The sequence below is a fragment of the Paramisgurnus dabryanus genome, chromosome 1 (assembly GCF_030506205.2).
Source record: "Paramisgurnus dabryanus chromosome 1, PD_genome_1.1, whole genome shotgun sequence".
Lineage (NCBI taxonomy): Eukaryota > Metazoa > Chordata > Actinopteri > Cypriniformes > Cobitidae > Paramisgurnus > Paramisgurnus dabryanus.
In genome coordinates this window covers 58,733,857-58,756,289 of record NC_133337.1, presented here as the reverse complement: position 1 = coordinate 58,756,289, position 22,433 = coordinate 58,733,857, and the positions used below count along the sequence as shown (strand labels likewise).

Below are 22,433 nucleotides of genomic sequence, written 5' to 3'. Positions count from 1 at the left end.
TACATTTACAAGCTTTAAAATTTGTTGATTTAGTTAACCTTTATACTGCACAGGTCATGTATAAAGTTTATAAGAATTTACTTCCAAATTGTGTACAGAGGATGTTCAAAATAAGAGAAAGTCATTATAATCTTAGAGGAATGTATATGTTTATAAAAGTAAGGGCAAGAACCAATACAAAAAACAGATGTATATCTGTTAAAGGAGTTAAACTATGGAATAATTGTGACAAGGAATTAAAATTGTGTACATCACTCACTACATTTAAGAAAATGTTTAAGAATAAGGTAATAAATAACTACAAAAAACTATATGAATAATTAAGTACGATATAATTTATATATATTTTTTATTATTATTTTTTTATTTTTTTCTATTTGTTTTCTCTTTGTGTACCTTTGTATTTATATCTTCATAAATTGTCTTATGTAACTGTATGTTTATTTTGAATGTACCAGTTTTGCTTATTGCGTATGTATAAAGGGTAGGCAAAATAAGCATAAGCTTCAGCCTGCACCTTTTTCGGTTGATATGTATGTATACATTTTGTTTGTTTTGGAAATTATGTGTGAGGACCGAAATAAATTTTGTTGATTGATTGATTGATTGATAAATAAAATAATAATTACACCATTGCACACAAAAGCAGTAACCAAGCCGCATAACAAGGGGAACACTTTACTTTATCCATGAAAGTAACCAACTGTCTATTTACAACCTATTTAATGCTTAGGTCTAAGTTTTAGTGCACTTAACTTAATCTCTTGTAGAGCAAATGTCTTTAATAAGAAGACAAGGAAAATGTAAACAGCAATACTGATCAAAAAACAACTTAAGAATTCTGAATAACATGCCAATTGCCCCACTTCTGTACCTCACACACCCTAGTGCCCTATAATAAATGCGAGGGATAGTTAGTTTGCCTCAGCTCGCTTAAAACGCATAAAACTGAACAAATACATGAGGATTTGTGTACGGACTTCGGTCAGATAGTAGAGCGCGTGCACGTGGGGGAGGTGCAGTGAGAGAGATATGGATGAGAGAGGGCATGTATCTTTGCGCTCCCAGTGAAGGAAATGTTGACAAAACTTACAAAAAAACACTTCTCCGGTCACATAAAAGTAATGTGTGAACTGTTTGGAACTAAGTGCTTTGCGTCGAATTTCTTATTTTCGCTGACGAAAATTCCGCGAAACTCCGCGTTAACAACCATAAACGTATGCAACCATGAACTGCGCTCTCCACAATGACGAGAAACTATCAGCAATGGATATTGATTTTTAGCCTTTTACTACTACATATATTTATGGAGATGAGAATTAACAACCCACCCTGTCCAGCTATGCTCAGCTGTTCGGCTGATCACATGACCTGCGTTTGCTTGCGGCATTATGAGCACGCATCGCGTCCAAACGTCAGACTGGTGGTCACTGAATAAAACTCCTATAAATACCACGAAATCACGGAACAACTTCAGCATTATATAATCCTATGATCAGTGTTCGTAAGAGCTGCCGTATGCATACGGTTAGCCTAAAAGCTATTTGAAGCTCCCTAAATACAATGGCAAGCAGTTTTATAGGCATTCGCGTTTTCCATTAGGACCACCAAACTTTCTTAGCTATAGTTGCACGCACATATAGAGCAACGTGTTTACACTTTCAAAGTATATGGCAATATTTCAGTCAAACAGTTAAAAGATGCTTTGAAGTTTAAAACTTACCAGCGCAAGCTTGGAGCGCTCCGCTCTGCTAGTGGGGGGAGGGGCAATGCACGGGCTGCAGGCAGCCTCCAGCAACACAGAGCTGCCTGTGGGCGCCTGTCTGTAATTAATGCCGGGGAAAAACTATCGGAGAACGCAAGCCGCGAATCGGCCGATGCCGATACACCTAAAACCTGCTAAAATCAGCACGATACATCGGTCGATCACTAATTCGAACCCACGCCCCGGAAGACATTGGAGCCTTAACCCAGCGCCTTAGACCTCTCGGCCACGCTACAACTTCAAGGGGTGCCCTCTGCTCTGAAGAGCGATTTATAGTTCTGTACATGACCTGCGCAGCAGCTACGCTGCAGGTTGTGCGTAGCTGTGAGTAGCTCCTCGTAGCCTGACGTGCACCACCCCACGAACGTAACAGCGCGTCAATTTTACAGGGACCGCATGCGCTGTGATTGGTCTGTTGGAAAACAAGGATGGATCAAGTTGAAGAGCGACATTTACCTCGAGCTGCAACAAAAGTCGCTGTCCGTTTACCTCTATCACTGCTGATGCTTTTCTGGGCCTACATACACAACAAACTGCTTCCTCTCCGGCTTTTGCCTTAATACCGTGTACACACCAGCAATATGCCTGTGGACATTAGAATTCTGCACGTGTAATTGCACGTCGACGCGATCAACGGTGCTGGAATATATATTAAAACTCACGGCATAGGTTCTTGAACGCTTGAAAAGTTGAACATTTTTAACTTCTTCCATGAGCAATGGCAGTGCTCATGTATGTGACATATCCACAATTTAGGTATACTGTTATGTATTTACAGACCCGTTATACAAAACGTTACATATGTGCTGCTTTTTTGTTTTGTGTCTGTATTACAGAAAACTTAAAGTTTTTAGTGTGTCATCCAGAAGTTATAGTACTATTGTATACGAGAGATGACACAGCAACAGATGGTGGAGCAGGGGATAAAGCGAAGACGATGAGACGGCAGGATCTGGACGTTGAGCCATGGATGCTGAAATTAGACGTAGGAGATGTCTTAAATACACATATTTTAACATACAGTGTTTCAAAAATACATTGTTTTAAAATTGTACCAATATGCTGAACAACATAATTTATTATTCCATTGTACAATAACTTATAGATGTTGAGAGTAATGTAAACAATGTAATACTTCCAGTCATGGGATTTTTTCTTTTCTGTAACAGTAAAAAAAACCTGGGTTTATTTACAACCACTGTTTTCTTAAGTGAATATTTCTTATGTGTAATTTATATTTTTCTATATTTGTCTGTACCTTTGTATGAGGTTTTATTTATTATAAAAATGCTGCACATTTATACTCTTACTGGAGAGGGAAAAATATATAGTTTATTTAACTATCTGTATACTTTGGTAATAAATATAACCCAAATGTAGTCTGCTGACTCCCTAAAAATATATAAAGGGCAGTTTCCCAGACAGGGTTTATCCTCAGACTAAAATGTATGTTTGAGCTGCCTTCATTTTAAAACATCTTGCCCTGACATATCTTAACATGTTTTAGTACCATTTTGTCTCAAAATACCATACCAGTGTTGTGGTATGCATTTTGGTATGCAAACTACTTTAATGTCCTATATGGCTTAGTTTTGGATTAATCTGAATCCTGTCCGGGAACACAGAAATGTCTTTCTGTGCACTTGTTTTGTAGGTGGAAAACTTTTATTTTGAAATCGGGAGTCGATAGGAAGTAAACTATTTTTGAGTTTTTGAGTTATCGTTCACACTTTGATATGAGCGTCTGTGTCGTCTTTTACAAGTCAATGTAATATTAACCTTAAATTGAGACACGATGTCAACGGCGATGAATTTCGGAAACAAGTCGTTCCGTCCGCGTCCACCTGATAAAGGAGCATTTCCCTTAGATCATTTTGGTAAGAGTGTAGAAACCCATCTAAGTTTAAACAACAACGGCAGCCAAAACCCAACGACTCTCACTTCAATCTTATTTTTTACAATGCCACTTTGTGTGTACACAGGTGAATGTAAGACATTCAAAGAGACATATATGCGATGCCTTAAAAACAACCACTTTGACAATTCAGAGTGCCGGATAGAGTCAAAAGAATATTTAGAGTGCAGGATGGACAGGTGACGTTTTCCTCACTTTATTTGACGTGAACTTAACGTTAAGTTGAGATTAAAAGTACATCATCAATTAATTATGAACGTTTTTTTTTTACTTCGCAGACAGTTAATGACCAAGGAACCCCTTGAAAAGCTTGGATTTAAGGACTTGATGGACGAACCGAAGGAAGAAAATAAATCCAAATCCTAACAAAATGTGATTGTATTTTTTGCAACTGAACTAGTGTTTGAATAGTAAAATTTTTATTTATATCTAATGAAAAATTTTCTGTATCCTGGAAATTTGTGGCGTCTGTGTGGTACTTGCTGGACTGCTGCTGATGTTATTATGTATTGCTATGAGTGCAAAAATCATTGCTTACTAAATATAAATATTCCGTAAATAAGATAACTTTCTTTTTTGAAAACTTTCCTTTTAAATGTCCAAAACAATTAAGATGTTCACATTCCACATCAATGAGCAACAGCCATAAATAAATATTAAATAAAAAATATTTAAGATATTTATTAAATGAGATCAATGGGTTCCATGTATGGCTACCATACAAAAGTACACCATGTTATATAGAATTTACATTCTAAATTTAGCGTATCAGTTATAACTTTAAGTCTAGGACTGGCCAAATGAAATATGTAATAGTGTACAATAGGATTTATTATTTTAAACTGTAGTATTCTGTAGTAGTAACGCTTTGTTAATATGTTTCTGCAGTATTCTTTATTAACTATGGTGAATTAAAATGTAGTCGCTGTAATGCAGTACACATTCATATTTACTGTAGTAAGCTCTAAATACAGGTTTTCTTTACCTGTAGTTGAATAAAGCATGTTAAGACGTTGATTAAGCAAAATAACGACGTATATATCATCTATATCATATATGTCACTGATTGTATTCATTTATTAATTATATTCTTTGGGCTGGCCGATTATAAGGTAGCGTGGCCGAGCGGTCTAAGGCGCTGGATTAAGGCTCCAGTCTCTTCGGGGGCGTGGGTTCGAATCCCACCGCTGCCAGAAACATTTTTGATTTCGACGCATGATTAAGACGCTCGAGTTGCTTAGACATTATAGGGCAGTGCTAATTAAAAGTGCGTGTTTTAGTGTCGCTTTGAGAAGTTTCATCTACTACACAGAAATTGGTTTCGTGTTGTTTTCGTGCGAATAGTAAGTGTATATACAGTGTACTTACTGCAATATTTAATTATACGCACGGACTCTTATTTTGAAAGAGAGCCTGCCGACGTAATATACGAAAGTTATCCGGCTGTTTCTGTGCAAACGGCTTTTCAAACCAGTAATCCGTGAAATACTTGGGTATCGTTATATCGAAAGATCAAAGATCACCCCATTCTCAAGAAAACTAATGCAAAGTTAAATCACTGGCTTGAGGGATCTACCACTAAAAGCCTTCTGTTAATTAAAGCTGAATGATTGTCAAGATTAGCCTTATGCTGCTGTTTGATGTGTGACATGCGATCTTTATCCATGAAATGTATAAAGTTGAGCATCACATGAAAGTTAACTTGTGAAATAGCTATTTAAATAATGTGCCAATCAATAAATACTTTGTCTTTAACGAATAAATGCAAAATGTGTTTATCAGACAATCATTAGAAAATGTGCCCATTAAAGAATTAAGTCTAAATCCATATAAGTTCTAAAATATGTGATTCTTATTATGCAGTCATTTTCAATGTAGGCTAGTATAGTTGACAAGCAGCCTTAGTTATAATAGCTTACTACTTAATTCACATAATGAAGTTTATATCAGTGCATTAGCACAAACAGGTAATGGGCAATTTGCCTCATGAAGCCTCAAAACAATTTTTAAAATCAGTGAGCGTGTTTCAAACTGGCCAAGTCACGTGATTTTAGCAAACGAGACTTCATTACTTCATAAGGTTTTAAAAATCCAATTGTTCACCACTAGGGGGAATTGGTCACAGTGAAACCAGTGGCTAATATGGTTAGGTAAACTCGGGTCAGTTTTATTATGCAAGTTCATAAAACATTCATCCTTCTGACTGCTTTGGGCTACTTTTTGTTTATAAACAGATTTAATGACAAACATGTGCAAAATTAAAAGGTAAGAGTGATAAATTAATGACCTGTTTGCCCTAAATAAAAATAAAAACACATAATACACGTTTTAAGTTAAACAATTTAAATTTTTCTTGAAAAAACATATTTTAAGAAAAATATTGTAACTATTTCGTAAAAAGTGTAAAATTTTTAAACTGAGATCTTATTGCTCTCACAAGGTTTCCGCCAGCAACTGGTGCCACATTTATGTGTTTCGAGCTGTTCGAAAAAAAGTGATCATTTTTAGAAGCAATTGGTTCAATTGATTCGAAGCTTAGTAAAGCTTTGTGTCTACCATCCTATATAAGAGCAATGGCTTAATTTATAATTTATTCAAAGGCACTGAGTTAATAAGAATATTTTTATTGATATATATATATACAATAATTTACAAACACTATATTTACACAGAGCAATGACATAATACGTGAAACAGATATAAGGTTTTCATGGTTTAGGATCCTGACAAGTCCAGCTTGTGGAGTCTGAGTGATATACAAATTCTCTCCTAGGAAAGAAAAAGTGGTTCATTGGTATTAATGTCAGATGATTCGCTTTATAATCTTAAAAATTAAACTTATTTCGGCTGTTGCTTTAATTATTAAAATTGATGCACAATATAAGTACCAATACTAGATTTAGTAGTCAATCATTAATGTACTAAAACTTACTCTCTTTTCATTGGTTCTCCATGACCACGGCACAGCAGACCTTCTTCACATGGGCAGATCTGGTTGATGCTGAAAGCCAATCCACCATCAGGCACAAAGCAACTTTCGCCCAACACCAGTCGCCGCTTGCAGACTCTTTCACCATGGTGACGGGCACAGCACATAGATTCACCACAGTCTCTGTCGAGTTTACACCGAGCCCCTAGGATGGACACACAAGTTGAAATATTTATAAATGGTTTTTAAATTTGATTGAGAAATTTGGCGTCTGTGATTCGATTCTTACCCTCCTGGCCATCTGGAACGCTTCTAATGCACCTGCCAAACATGCAGCTGAGTCCTCGCACACACTGAGCGTCTCGTCTACAGTACTGCCCCTCCTGCCTTAGAGGGACACATAGGCCAAAATGGCGATCACAAGAGAAACCCCTACCGCAGGCACGGTCGTGCTCACACGTTACCTAAAAAGGAAGAAAAAGCAAGGATAAGTCAACATTAGAAGGAATTTGATACTAGAAAACAAGTCATTACTTTTGCCTTTTAATTTGTTAGCTCATTTTCTGTCTGGCACAACAGAGTGAGGTATGACTGCATATATATGATCTCATTTTACCTATTCATATTTTCATTTAAACCCTTTTTATTCCAATCTTATGTTATATGATCGGATTATAAACATTTGAAAAACGTTACGTTACTTTTCGGAAAATGCAGGTTTACTTCATGAAAGAACAGATGGTTAAAGCCTCCACATAATATTTTCATAGACTTTTCATTAGAACAGAACATGAAGGTTCACTTTGCCAGCAAGCACCCCATTAATCATAAGGCGTGACACAAATTAGTCAATGCTTTGAAAGCTTTTTTAACCTCTTACTGTAACTCACCATATCTACTTTAGGGTTGCTTGGGAAAATTTCAGCTTCCCTATCTCTTGGCCCCACTGGTCCATCTTCAGATGCACTGTAGGGTATAGACAACATCCAGGCCCAGATCCTCGCCTGAACAGCATGTACGCACAAGGAAACACACAGGACCTGCAGTATCCACATCTTTGTGCTTTTCTTTAAAAAACAACCTTGTCCAAAATGTGGAAAGAGGTCAAATTTTATCCCAAGTGAATAAGCAGGGTGGTCTAATCTATCACTCACAGGAACATATGTAGAGATCACAGTTTTTGTAGTTCTTCTTCTCTCTCCCTCCACGTAATCTGCTTTCTCTCTCTCTACATTTGGGTTATATATACATACTCGTCCACTCTCTCTCTCTCCTGCTGTTGTGTTTGTATTAACTGAGGAGACAATTAGTAGTTGATGGATTAGCTGAATTGCTTGTACCTGCTCCCCCCACCACATACGTACACAGACAAGTTATCAACAACAGGAGTGAAAAGCGTAACAGGGGCGGGGTTATCAGCACTAATAGGATGACAAACCAGCCCTAACAATAGGCCAAGACAAGAATCTCACCTCAATTCATGCTAACACGGAGGAGAAAGATCTGGACAAAAGAAAAACGAATGATAGACAAGCGGAGCATGTAGGGTTGTTGTTGACCTCACCCTCCTGTCACTGGACAAACAGATTCCCATTTACACCATCATCATGCCCCTGTAGGCCCATCGCCCCATGCTGGGAGTAATTTACAGAGGTGCGCTCCACAGACGACCCCGTTGATCCCATTAGGTGAAATTATCATCAGCAATCGACTACGTTTGGGAATGATGTTACACTGCAAAAAATTATTTTCTTACTTAGTATTTTTGTCTCGTTTTCAGTAGAAATATTTACAAATTCTTAAATTAAGATGCTTTTTTCTTGATGAGCAAAATGACCTGAGAAAATAAGTCATTTTTAGACAAAAAAATATACAATTTAAGTGAATTTGTGCTTTTAACAAGCAAAAATATCTGCCAATGGGGTGAGACATTTTTTTTTTTGTGCTTGTTTTAAGCACAAATTCACTTAAATTGTATAGTTTTTGCCAAAAAACTACACTTATTTTCTTACGTCATTTTGCTCATCAAGAAAATACATCTTGATTTAAGAATTTTTAGATATTTCTACTGAATACAAGACAAAAATACTAAGTAAGAAAGTCATTTTTTGCAGTGTAGTCATTTAGTAAAACATTTTACCATGCAGTGGCAGGCTAGGGTTATGGATAGTTTTGTCCCTCAAGAGTACAGGTTGTAAATACAAAGATGGAAAGTGCAAGCAACTCTTAATAAATCTAGCATTGCTATAAAGTAATGCACAATGCATTCATTGTGTTAATAGCAGTTCAACCCTCTACCTTATCCCAAAATTACAGGCCATTTTAATTGACACAGCTGTTTTGGTTTACTTCTGCACTCTAAAAAATGTTTTGCTACATTACATGTTTAAGTTTAATCAACTTAGATTTACAAGTCATTTAAACTTTTAGGGGCAGTTTCCCAGACAGGGTTTGGATTAATCCAAGGCTATGCCTTAGTTATTTTAGGATATTTAACTCGTTTTAGCAAGTCCTCTCTAGTCAAGATAAATAATAGTAAGTTGAAATGACTTGCAAATTCGAGTTGATTAAACTTAAAAATTTAAGGCAGAAAATACTTTTTTAAACTCTTGATTTTTGGCCTCAAACTCAATTTGGTCAACCAGTATTACAAACAACTGCATTATTATTATTTATATAAACATAACAGCTGTTTGTAGTTTATATTGACATAAAGAATACAAAAAGAGCACACCATCATGTACCATGAGTGTTAAGCTGTAAAATAAAATGCAGCAAGTAAAAAAATTCAACCTACTATTTTGAGTTTTGACTTGTGATAAGTTGATATAACTTATAAAAACAAGTTGAAATTGTTTAACATAATTTGTTAAGTTAAAGTAACATACATATGTTGATTTGACATCAATGCTGCATTTTTACCATTTTTACACTGATAATAAACATACATTTTTGCTCATGTGCTTGTCTTTTAAATCCTAAATTTAGATGCACTTGCTGTGTGATTACAGTTTGATGTTTTGTAGTCATAAGTAGATCTTCACCTGTCATTTATGTGTATGTGTTATGTGCTTTGTATTGATAGAAATTAGTATGTAAACATAAATCGTAATTATTAAAAAACTTTTTAATTGGCTTTTACATTTAATGCATACCACCATTACATTTTTATAGCATAACACAAAGGCATAACACAGAGCTTTGTGTGTGTATAGTTTCCATTTTCATAATTTAGTGGTAGAGCATTGCGTTAACATTGCAAAAGGTCATAGGTTTGAACCCAGGGAACACACATTGATAAATGTATACCTTGTGCACTCTAAGTTGCTTTGGAAATGCATAAATGTAGATGAATTAATGAATAAATAAACCACTTTTCATTTCTTTTCTGTCTATAAAGATTTATTGTGGCTAAAATTCACTCTAAAATGGCTGGGTTATTTTTGACCCATAATGGGTAAATATTGGACAGAACCCACCGCTGGTTTAAATTTACCCAGTGCTTGGATGTTTTAACCCAACAGCTAGGTTATTATACCCCATGTTTGCATAACATGAAACACATTTTTAACCCAGCGTTGCGTTCTGTCCAATATTTACCCATTATGGGTCAAAATAACCCAGCCATTTTTGATTGTGTGTTGATTGTGCTCCTCATAATCTGCAGTTATCAGATACAATTCCACTTAGATCATTACTGCAAAATCTGTGGATTTATCATCTGTAAGGCCGTGTACATGTTTTCTGGAAACGAACAAATCTGGCAACTCCTCTCTGTAATGGTTTTTATTACTTTTCCTGCCCTCACTTATGAATTCCAATAATATGACTAACCTTTTCCTATGTTACACTTTACCCTGGTATTCCTTCTCCGGCCTCTATAGCACAAACCGAATCTGCTATTTAGTCCATAGCTGATTCAACTCGTTCTCACACAGCTGGATTCATGCTGTGCTACATCATTCTTGTATTGTAACTTACGCACAACGCAAAATGGGAGACGTTATTAGCATGCTGTGAATGTATCCTCGTCCTGTTAAAGGTGACGGGTCGTAACGGGCATCAGACAGGAACATTTTTGTTTGCTCAAATCAGTTGGCAATTTAGCCAATGTGAAGGGATAACATCTCCTTATCCATGCGTGTTGTGTATATTCGCTCCTTGTGTACACAACTCTTGTCTGTGCTGACGCCATTGTCTGCCGCTCTCCCGCCTCATTAAGAATCAATTAAAAGCCTTTACCGATAAATGACGGCAGAGCTGATAATGAGGGCATGGAAACAGAGGGAGAGACAGACAGGGAGACAGTGTTTTGTGTCTGTGGGTAGGGAGTCTGTCTGTGTGGTTGCTTCAGGCTGCAAGGGAACCAAAGTATTGTCTGCAATAAGACTGACAGCAAGCAAGATCTGCATTCATGAAACATTTTTTATTCCTGTATCAGTCATTATTAGTGAATATATGGCTGTAAATAATTGTCAACTGTACAACAGCATTACTGTAGGTCAACAGAGCACTGCAATCCCAACACAAAAGGTCATGGGGAAAACACATTGATAAAATATCATTTAAATGCACAATAAGTCGGTTTGGATTAAAGTGCATGCCAAATGCATAACCTTGCATGAAGGGTAAAGTTCAAATTTGGGCCAGTTAAACAGCTCAGAATTAGATCCAGCAAACTTTTTATTTTCCTCAACTGAGCTTATTCCTCAGAGTGACATGCACTACTTAAATAAACAGATGTCAGGCAGAGAACAACAGGGAGCTTAATGTATAACAGATTGTTTTTTATTTCAATAGGCTTATATTGATGTGAATCCCAATATGGGAATATAAAAGACTAGAGCTGAATACGGCCTGTGCTTGGAGCTCCTCTGCATATTGGCATTAAACACAACATATACACACACAGCACGTGTTTGATTGGGGCTGATTGATACAGCAGGGGTCCAATCATTCAAATAAATCAGCAGTTAGTGCTTCATTCACAACTTGCAAAAACTTGCAGTTTAGCCGTTGTAAAACAGCTGGGTTCCATTAGGTGGACAATCAGGTCAATGTGTATATTGCATGTTTGTTTCCAGGACTGTTTGTTTAATGTAAATGAGCATAAATGTGCTTAAGTGTGATAATGAATGCAAGACGTATAACCGCGTGTTGTGACTTTCTGTTCAGAGTAACTGAATCTCATGAGACTGGCATAGATAATGAAAAGAAATATGTTGTTTCAAGGATTCTCTTTTTCCTTTTCTTTCCTAGTGTTTCTGTCTGACTTGCCTTATCTGGAAATCTTCTACCGTAATGAGCCTGTTGTAAGAGCATTCAATGCTGATGCTATCGGCTGTTTGTGCATAAACACTTAGCAAAACAATGGCATTACACATCTTTCTTACTTCTTTACCATAACATGTTCCAATTTACAACTTACATTACTGCACATTTTACAATATACAGTACATATCAATATATAGAAAGTAGCATATCAGTATTGTAGAATGTAATCTGTGTAAATAATACTTGCGTGACTTTATTGTAATGTATGTTTTGTAATGTTAATTCGTTTTTTCATCATTACTATGTCTATCGCTGCATGTTGACTAGAGGTGAAATGTCCAATTTGTCACTTTACTGGCAATATAAAAAGATTATGATTCTCTATTTATTTTCACTTGTCTACAATCTCTGCACAGGATTTTGGTTAAATTGTACAGTTTGTAAATGCTGTTTTAAAATTATTTATAATAATATATTATAGTTTTTTAAATTAGCCTCAGAATGCTTTAGACCCGCCTAATAGGCCATATGATTGACACGTAAAGGAATCATGTTTCCACATTAACCGACCGGCGTACAATCAGTAAATCGTTCATTTGTGAAAGTCTCTGAAGTTTCTAAAAAACAATGGCACTCACATTAAAATATCTATTTTAGATTCGATTAATTGATTCAAGCAAAATTCTCAGAGGTTTTTTTGAAGACGTTATGCTGTGAACCTCACTACTTTGTGAGGCATCAAGTGTTTATTTGACCTTGATGAAGCATTGTCACCGATGTAAACATGCCGACTTTTTTATTCTTCGATCAGACGGCTTGTTGTTTCCAGGCGGACCGTTAAAGATCGTGACACACTCGCCTGCCAGAAATCCTGTATAATTCAACCAATCAGAAGATGACTTTGAATCTACTGAAGGTTTTCCTTGGACCCATTGTGCGAGCTATCTCTTTAGTACTGCATGATTTATTTGCATGTTGCTGCACCAAACAAGAGAAAACGTATCTCAAACCCTATTGCACATTGGTGCACACCGTTTCCAAGAAACATGTCGTTCAACCCGGAAACCGTAGCTAAACGTTGTGCAACGTTTTTTTTTTTCTTTCTGTTTTTTAAGCTATTTTCGCTTGGGTTTAGGGTTAAATTTGAGATTTGCTTTAGGAGGTTATTCAATTCGCCATTTAAAAGCCTTTACAAACCTATACAAAAAAGATGCGCCGTTTAAGTGAATTGGAAGGACTGCTGTATCATATGCACGCCATATGCAAATTGGAATGTGGCGTATGTATTGAACAATTTTCACACTTTGTGCTATTTATACGCAACTCCGTGAGACTGGGTTGGTTAAAAAATACTACCCTTTTAAAAAAAATACACTTGATGGTCAATTGAGCATAGTGCATTGTGTTATTTAGGACACAACTATGGCAATGATGATTGGCTGATGATGTAGTTATTGCATCTACATTGTTAACCAGCCAAACTCTGACCCACTGGTTAGGAAAACAGTAAAACGAGAAAGCACATGAAGTTCCTTCTTTATTACTTTTACCATCCACCGCATCAGCAATTGACCATTAAGAGGCATTTAAACAGCATTCTAAACACATAAACGTACAGACATTGCATCTCAGGTCTCCAAATGGTTTTATTGTTTGTTTGTGTTGACACTTTATGGGCTTCATTCAAATAACTATGAAACTATGTGTACTGTTTTCAGCAAGTTTGTGTTCCCACAGAATTGAAATAATTTGAAATACCAAGAGACCAAAAGCAGAAAGTTCACTGCACAGAAATGTGCTTATATAATCTGCAACTACACACTCACTCTAATCAGCAAGATTGCATGTTTCTCATTCTGTCTTTTTCTTCTACACTTTTTTTGCATGATAGAAAGGCTTGAGTTACTAGAGCAATGGATCTGGAAAATATCATTTCCATATTCAGGTGACTTACTAAATAAAGAGTCATCTGTTGACCATTAATTAAATGAGAACATGCAAAGTGGTCTCTTCTTACACACTAATCCCCAAACAAGCCAACCACACAAAGCCCTGTTGCACACGCTAACAGATGCTTTCCATGAGAATTCCACAGGAAAGCATTTATTAGCTTTGCAATGAATACCAAGACTTGTGATTTTGGTTGTTTTAGACTTTTTACAATCCTTTTCTTTTACAGATGATTAAAAGCGCTAATGTTCACTTTGAGTTTCTTGTTAACCACCAGTCTCTGTATTCAATGCTCTGTCTTCAATCATAACAGGGCAAGAGAAACCCCAGCTTTAATCCGAATCATTCTGCTGTGTTTGGTGCCAGGTGGATCTAGAGAGCAATGGTAAGTGGGAATTCATAGTACTCTTCCGTGCTTGAAGTAGGCCGGTACTCATCGGTACACAGTACTGGCACTTCTCTATTTTAATCTTCAGCGTACCTTCACTTTTTCTTGCATTCTGGCACTTCTCACATGTTGTTAGTACTGTGTACGAAGGGGGCACTAAGTAAACTATCTGATTTATCTATCATCTCGACAAATCACGTAATAAAACACGGAAGTCTATGTTCAGAGGTTTTTGATCAAAAGGATGCGAGACCGATGGGTTGCCATCTTTCCATCTTACTTTCTCCATAGAAATCTTTCTCTTAGCCTATCCCTACACTGTCAGGAAAAAGGCTTAAAATGCCACTATATAATTGCTAAAAAACAACATTATTTTGTGTATTTGGTATAATACAATGTATTTGCATGTTTTATGGTTAAAAAACACATTATTTTCCACATATCATACATTTTTGTAGCTCCAGATATGCTGCCTTCCTCAAACGCTCTGATTTTGCTCATCAATCTGAAAAGTGCTGTGTCCCTGATTGGCCAGCTAATCCGTACATTGTGATTAGCCTGAATACCTGACGTCAGCTGGAAATGTGACGCTCCTTACCATGTTTGAAAGATTCGCTCACAATGCAATGCTAACAGGAGAACTTACAGGCTTTGAGTCAAAGCAGGAGGAATTATGATAATGTCGGTCTTGTTCACATCAACAGGCACAGGAAGTAAACTGTTGCATACAATCTGTGTGTTTGTTGTAGTCCAAGAAAAGAGATTTACATTGGAAATTACAACTCCAGAATTGTTTACTTTGGGGTATGTTTACTTTGCATATCGTTAACACTAGTGATGGGAACGAGACCGCCTATGCCGAGTCCGAGTCAAGACAGAGTCTTTGAAGGGTCGAGACCGAGTCCGTTGGTTTTCAAATAGAGTCGAGTCTGAGTCAAGACCGAGTATTTGAGGAAGCAAGTCGGAGTCGAGACTGAGTCCTTTAGGAGTCGAGGCCAAGTCGAGACCAAGACCATAAAAACATGTTAGTTTTCATATTCATGATTTAATATCAACCCAGTAAATAATCAACAGTTAGGCCTACAGACTAAGCTAGATTGGGAATTGTTTAGATCAGAGGTCCCCAACCACCGGGTCGCGACCCAGTACTGGGTCGTGGACAAATTGCCACCGGGTCGCAAGAACGTCCCGAAAAAATGTGTATAATAGCCACGTAATAGCTTAATCGGGTATTTTGTACTGTAAGAGCCGACTTCAAATAACATCAATCATTTCCACTTTTGAACAGAGCCGCGCTCTCTCTCTTTTTCTCCGCCTCTCTCTCTCTACCAGCGCATCAGCGATCACATTGCTGTCATTAGAGTTTGAGCATACAGTACTTCTAAAACACAATTGATCAAAGAATTGCGGAGGTATGACTTGTCTTTATGAATCATTTGCAAATGTACGTCGCAATGATGTACATATGCGGAGACGTTCAAATGTGTGACAGCGCAAATGACTGAAAAGTAATTATTTTATTCTTCTTTAAAACAACTTCAGTATTATCCATCGATCGTAGCACCATGATCAAAATAAACTATTAGGCTAATAATATTTTAACGGCTACACTTTTAACGTAGGTTTGAAAGGAACCTAAACTTGTCAATCATCATAATCATGGTAAACGTGAGTCTCCGTGCCTCTGCGCCCAGCCGCAGATCTTCTGGCATCTCTCTTCCTTCACTGCATTTTTCTTCTCTTCTGTTACTTGGAATTGGGTCTCGAGCCGACCAAAATTCGAGCTGCCTTCGAGAACAGCAAGCCAAGTTCGTGTAGGTTCCATTAATTATTAAGACTAAATGGGCAGCCAAACTAGTAAAAACAATGAAAGTAAAAAACAATCCGCCATGGTTTTACACGTCTTATACTATAGCCTAAATAAAGCAATTATAAATTTTTCTAATGCATGGTTGTTATCTTTACTTCCGTTTAAAACGTAAATTTCGAAAAGGAGGATTTTCAGCACGTTTGAACAGCAACTCTTCGAACCCCCCCAACCTCCCCCCCACGCCCCCCGCTCCGCGAAATTTTTTTAAAGCTGAAACCGGTCCGTGGTGAAAAAAAGGTTGGGGACCCCTGGTTTAGATGAGCAGTCTTAACATCTTAATATGGACTATGCTTTTACTATCATTAAAAAAATCCCTACCACATGCATCATCTTCAGTATTGGGGGTAATGCATTACAAGTAACGTGCATTACGTAATCATATTACTTTTCTGAATTACTTTTTAAATTTACACAATAACTTTTGAGTTACTTTTTAAAAAAAGTAATGCAAGTTACTTTTTTTGTTTAATTAATTTGATAAAAAAAATTATGTACTGAATTAAACTAAACATAGTCACATTATGCACTCTATGAGTACACGCCTGTGTGGGAACAGTTTGAGTCAGAAACTGTGATGGCAGGCCAGAGCTCGATATTTTTGTGATGAAATATGCAATTTCTGAATGCAGAACTTTTCAGTCATAAAAAACACCTGCAAGGCCTGAAAGAGATCAAGCCTCAACCAAGAAAAAGTAATGCAAAAGTAACAAAAAGTAAATTTTCATGAAATGTAACTAAGTACCAATTAGTTCCTTTTTTGGGAAGTAACTTAATATTGTATGCATTACTTTTAAAAGTAACTTTCCCCAACACTGATCATCTTCTGCCTATTTTTCTAGAGATAAATAAACGGCAGTACCTTTGCATTAACCCATGGGATGTCATTTTTTAAAAAAAACGGCCGTCATCATTGCATTTTATTATTATTGTTACGTGTTGTGTGTTTTTTATATGAACATAAAAAAATGCGCTGGACTCGAGGACTCGGTCTGAAATTATGAGTCCTTCTCCTCTCACTGTGGTCCGAGACCGAGTCAAGACCGAGTCTTTGAAGAAACAAGTCCGAGACGAGTCTGAGAAAGCAGAAATCGAGACCGGACTCGAGTACTACATCACTAGTTAACACATACTAATACACACATACACGCCAAAGCATATTTATACAGTAAGTCCTTAAGTAAGGGATAATGTAGAGGCAGCCGGTAGTTATCGGGAAATAAGCCCCGACAGTGTGATCAGGACCCGACGCGAAGTGGAGGGTCTTGTATCACACTGAAGGGGCTTATTTCCCGATAACTACCAGCTGCCTCTACATTATCCCGCTTATTACACGGCTACTTGTCACATAAGAAAAAAAACGGACATGAATATGAATTTGAAACATTTTATTGGCATATTTGTTTTAAATTAAAATTTTTATCCTTCCGCGAAACTTTGCACAGATGCATAAAATGATCGTAATACCTTATTAAGATCCTCTGCTTCATACTTGTCTGTCTCCATTTTTTCTCTTTTAGCATGTCTTTGAGAAGTTTTAATGCCCATTCTGTATTTTTTTGTGTGTTGGCTTCGTAGCTGTCATGCTCTATTTTGTCAAGTTCAGTCTCAGTAAGCTGTCTGTGTCTTGTCGTGGTTGTCCAGGGTTTGTCACAAGATGGCGCCAAACAGTAATCTTTATTGATCTTTATTGGCGCGGAGCGATTTTACTCGTACAAGTAGTACCGGCTATGCGTTATTACTTTGGAGCGGTTATTATTTGAAAAGAACGAACCTGCAAATGTCTCAACTGACCAATCAAAATCAAGCATTCCAGAGAGCCGTGTAATAAGGTATAGTAATGTACGCAAAAAGCTACAACATTGTATTATGTTTTATATAGAGTACCTGTAAGGTAGAAAATGGAACCGTAGGGTACAGTTTTATAATCTTTTTTTTTTTTTTGACAACGTATGTTGTTTCAAACCTATATGACTTTCGGTCCTCTGTGTGAACCATTACCATATTTTCTTTGTTTATAAAACTGTCAGTGTCAGTTCAGTGTCAACATATAGGTGATTTTTTCCAGTGTTTTGGAAGAAAAAGTCATACGCGTTTAACATAACATCATGATGGAACAGCATAACGGTAACATTAACTGACGCAATTTTAATTTTTTGGGTCAGCTGTCTTTTTAAGTACACCAACTCGTCATGTAAATAAATGCACTGGAGTACTTTATGAGCTCTGGACCTTCTGGTGACATTTATGAGTTTACCATAACTGAGATGAAAGCAAGAGGGATTTGTTTTGCTCAAATGCATCTAATGGGTCTAACCTCATCACATAAAATGCTTTGTGTTTGGATCACATCCCAGGGTGAAAATGTAGCACAACAGGAAGTCTTACAATGCTTTTCACACACTGACGTGCGACAGAACCACCGAATGACTGAAAAACATGGTTATTTCCTACTTCTTCCTTTATACAAACAACCAGGTGTATTAAAAATTCCGGAACTAGTCACATATGTTTAGGTCCCCACCTTAAATCTTAAATTAAGTAGGTGTTAAGTATGAATCCACAGTACAGGAAAACACATTTTTATATGAGGTCAGTCTTGCCTGCTTGTTTCATTTTAATCCACGGCATCCTGCCAAACATGTCAGACTGCAGTCAATTTTTGGCAAAGTCGAGCACATTTCTCACAATATGACCACAGAGTCATAGTTAATAAGTTTGTTTTGACCCTTTAATCCATCTATTAATTTTTTTTCACCATGTTTGTCAGGTTTGTGCTCAAGCTGGAAAAGCAAACCAATATTGCATAACCTGTTTTTGCAGGGGATGATGAAATGTGCCGCGTTTCTGCTGTGGTTGGTCTAAGCCCAGATATATTTTTGGATCTGGTCATCTTTACCTTAGTTTACCAACTTTCAAAACTGACATCTAGCCATTTTCGGTCTGTCAGCAACAGGAACCCCTCCATGACATGGCACACTTAATGTGACTCCAGTGCATTGTGGGCAGAGGTGGGTAGAGTACCCAAAATCTGTACTCAAGTAAAAGTACAAGTACTTATACAAAAATGTACTCAAGTAAAAGTAAAAGTATCAATCTAATTATTTACTTGAGTAAGAGTAAAAAAGTATTAGATGAAAATACTACTCAAGTAGTTAGTTACTCGTTACTTCCGATCTGATAAAGAAGAAGCGCAAAAGCACTGAATTTCAGACTACTTAAAAGTCTCATTGTTCTGCTTATATACAAGTAAAGCTATTTCAGTCCTGTAATGGGTACATTAAAATCACATAACGTGTCATTTGAGAAAAAATCTCAAACACACACACAGATGTTTTTCTGACGGTTAACTCTGTATTTATTTCATGTTCACAACACAAACTTGTCAGCATCTGCCTTTAAACATGCAAACAGTAAACAAAAAAGAACGTGTATGTCTGTTTGTTATCATGAATAGGTTATTTTCATTGCCATTAAAGTGCAATTACTGAACATTAACAGGAGCTTAATAAAAATGATCATTTTAGAATTTCATATGGAACTTATCTGTTTGTGCAAATCAACTCTAAATTTATTATAATATATAATACATGTTTCTTTAAAATCAAACTTTATTCTTTTATTTTTATTCATTCATTCTTTAGGAAGGATTTAAATAAAATACAATCCCGTTTTTATTTGAATGTATTTTCTTCACATTAGTGAGGTGTCCGGATTTGTGTATAAATGCAAGACGTCCTTACATTTTGCTGTTCAGTTTGTTTAGTTGTGGGGAAATTATACGGAAATGTGCAGATGAGAACGTGCTGTTTGTATGGTTTAACTTACACTAGGTTTTGTCATCGCTATGCACAAGAGAGCATATGGCAAAAAAACTCGGACAGTGTGTGAAATGACCATTAATAGTGTTCAAATAGACATTACTGACACTTACTTCAGGTTGGATCTTGAATTCCTGTAAGCTGAGATGTCAGCTTGAACAAAGCATGCATCACATTATGAAACTATTATTTTTGACCTCTTGGAGTGAAAACATAGACCGAACTTGAAGCCGCCATGCATGATCTGCCTCCGATATCTCGCACAACGCACACGCGCCCTCATCTGCTTCTATCATCTACGCGTGGTCGCGCGCGCTACATGGTGACCGCGCGGTCGCGCGCGCTAAAGGGTGACGCAGCCTGTCTCGCGAAACTTTCGAACACGCCCTATAAACTTTAAAAAATATATATTCATTAATTATTACCATTTGAAAGTAGCGCAGTAACGCCGCCGAATGTAGCACAGTAAAAGTACAGTTTTTTCACTAGAAATGTACTTGAGTAAGAGTAAAAAGTACCTATCCTTAAACTTACTCTAAAAGTACTAGTTACACAAAAAATGTACTCAAGTACATGTAACGAAGTAAATGTAATTCGTTACTACCCACATCTGATTGTGGGTAACAGATATGTATATTACAGCAACAAAAAACTATTTTACAGCACAAAGTAAAGACAAAAAACAAAAGGTTATATACAAAATAGATTGCTTTTGCTTACTGCATAATGCATCGCTATTTGTATTTAACATTCTGAATAGATTAGCTTTAGTTTTAGTCAAACACACCTGAACAAGCTAAAGTAGAGATGTGTCTGAAATCACGTAACCGTGACAGTGCGTACTAAATAAGATGTTGCTACTGCTTTACTACTGTTAAATTTACCCAGAAAATGTTTATATGTGACCCAAAAATGGTTTAAAACATCCCACCAAGTTGATACAACCTATTATAGGTTAGATTACAACCCAACAAAGCTAGGCTTGTCCCTTTTTGACCCAACGCTGGGTTAATAATAACCCAGCATTTTTTAGATTATATGTTTTTGTTGTCATGTGACCTGTTTGCCTTTTGACATATGATGTAATCAGTATCTAATCATAAATTAATTTAGTTACAAGTACAGTTAAATCATAAGGAATAACATACCATGGTACATAAATCACTTAAAAAAGTCGTCCGTGTAATAGATTTTAGAAATTTTTATTTTATTATGTTGTATGTCTTGTTGTTGGGTCTAGAGCCTGTAATAAAGTTTATATATATATACTTTTTTCATTTGGTGGCTTCTTAGCTCGCTTGGCCTCACAGGGTTGTAAACTATCCATCGAATGCACACTTAAAAATCTAGCCGGAAGTAGTAGGTGATCCGGGTACTTTTCGCCTGCACTGTAATATTTGTTGGCTCAATTTATATGTTACCATGGTTGCCTTAAAATTTTAAGATAATTCAGCTTGATGTTGTGTCTATGGATACCATGGATTCAGATATCTACTCACCTCTCATACTAATTTTCACCTACTAAATGGTATGATTAGAAGATTTGTGATGCGGCGCAGATCTTTTTGATTTCATGAAAACTGCATCTGTGTGAGAACAATAAACATTTGCAGTGGCCTTTTAGGACAGGCACTTCATCCATTAAAATATTATATATTTTGTATTTTTAATCCATTTTATGTTTCCAATCCATCCACACAGCCAATATCGAATGCATTGCATTTTTTGGCAAATGCAGAAGGTCGTCTGTGTGTTATGGAAACAAAAATGAATATACTGTGCAGATATTACCTTTTCACTGGACAGATAGTAGGATTATTATAGTCATGTGTTATTTAAAGTAAACCCATTTCTCTGAAAAGATGTCATTAATTTTTCACAGTTGAGTACTTTTGATTTCACCGTTCAGTTATTTGAATTGGCTTTAAAAGCAGTGGTCTCTGTAAAGGAATATTGAGAAATCACCTCACATACCTGCTGCCATATTAGATTCCATCATTATGACAAAGTCGGTGGATCAACAAATGTGGGCTGATTCTGTTAAGAATGCATACGTGTGTGTGTGTGTGTGTCCTCTATTGTTTAATATTGCTGGAGAGCTTCTCAGTCCCTGGGAATTCGGGCATTTAATCATCTTTCGGCAGCTGCGTGGGATTTTTGTAGAATTGTTCCACTTAATTTTCTCAGTATGGCAAACAGAACCGTATTGAACTACAGAATATGTTGCCACCTGTCACCATAGCAATAAGCTGTGTGTCAATGTCAGTGAGGGGGTGTGTAAATATTTTGCCTGTAATCCATCCAGACATGAGGAACAACAGTATACACTCTCAGAAAAAAAGGTGCAAAAGCTTTCACTGGGGCGGTACCCTTTTAAAAAATACATCTTTGTACTTTAAAGGGTGCATACTTACTTTAAAGGGTGCATACTTGTTCCTCAAAGGTACCTCATATCTGTACCCTTTTAAAAGGTACCGTCCCAGTTACAGCTTCAGTACCTTTTTTTCTGAGAGTGTAGCAGCAA

The 22,433-nt window shown here is 36.6% G+C and overlaps 2 protein-coding genes and 1 non-coding gene across 3 annotated transcripts; 2 read left to right on the top strand and 1 right to left on the bottom strand.

Annotated features, from left to right (window-relative positions):
- The first annotated feature begins 3,459 nt into the window (after positions 1-3,459).
- Positions 3,460-4,350, top strand: cox19 (cytochrome c oxidase assembly factor COX19). Its single transcript, XM_065242833.1, has 3 exons — positions 3,460-3,642; positions 3,748-3,859; positions 3,959-4,350. Exons 1-3 carry the CDS (start codon positions 3,561-3,563, stop codon positions 4,044-4,046), a joined length of 282 nt encoding a protein of 93 aa, XP_065098905.1. The 5' UTR covers positions 3,460-3,560; the 3' UTR covers positions 4,047-4,350.
- Positions 4,351-4,791: 441 nt separating this feature from the next.
- Positions 4,792-4,873, top strand: trnal-aag (transfer RNA leucine (anticodon AAG)). Its single transcript has one exon. It is a non-coding gene; the product is annotated as a tRNA-Leu (tRNA).
- A 1,480-nt stretch (positions 4,874-6,353) lies between these two features.
- Positions 6,354-8,142, bottom strand: LOC135720488 (uncharacterized). The gene is made up of 4 exons (XM_065242637.2): positions 7,500-8,142; positions 6,899-7,073; positions 6,613-6,814; positions 6,354-6,449 (listed from the first exon to the last, which is right to left on the bottom strand). Exons 1-4 carry the CDS (start codon positions 7,965-7,967, stop codon positions 6,389-6,391), a joined length of 906 nt encoding a protein of 301 aa, XP_065098709.2. The 5' UTR covers positions 7,968-8,142; the 3' UTR covers positions 6,354-6,388.
- Positions 8,143-22,433: the final 14,291 nt, after the last annotated feature.

Coding starts and splice junctions, on each gene's coding strand:
- cox19 (XM_065242833.1), top strand. CDS start 3,561: ATGTCAACGGCGATGAATTTCGGAAACAAGTCGTTCCGTCCGCGTCCA. Junction 3,643..3,747: donor ATTTCCCTTAGATCATTTTG/GTAAGAGTGTAG, acceptor GTGTGTACACAG/GTGAATGTAAGACATTCAAA. Junction 3,860..3,958: donor TTAGAGTGCAGGATGGACAG/GTGACGTTTTCC, acceptor TTTACTTCGCAG/ACAGTTAATGACCAAGGAAC.
- LOC135720488 (XM_065242637.2), bottom strand. CDS start 7,967: ATGTGGTGGGGGGAGCAGGTACAAGCAATTCAGCTAATCCATCAACTA. Junction 6,815..6,898: donor CGTTCCAGATGGCCAGGAGG/GTAAGAATCGAA, acceptor TGTCCATCCTAG/GGGCTCGGTGTAAACTCGAC. Junction 6,450..6,612: donor GGAGAACCAATGAAAAGAGA/GTAAGTTTTAGT, acceptor TTTCTTTCCTAG/GAGAGAATTTGTATATCACT.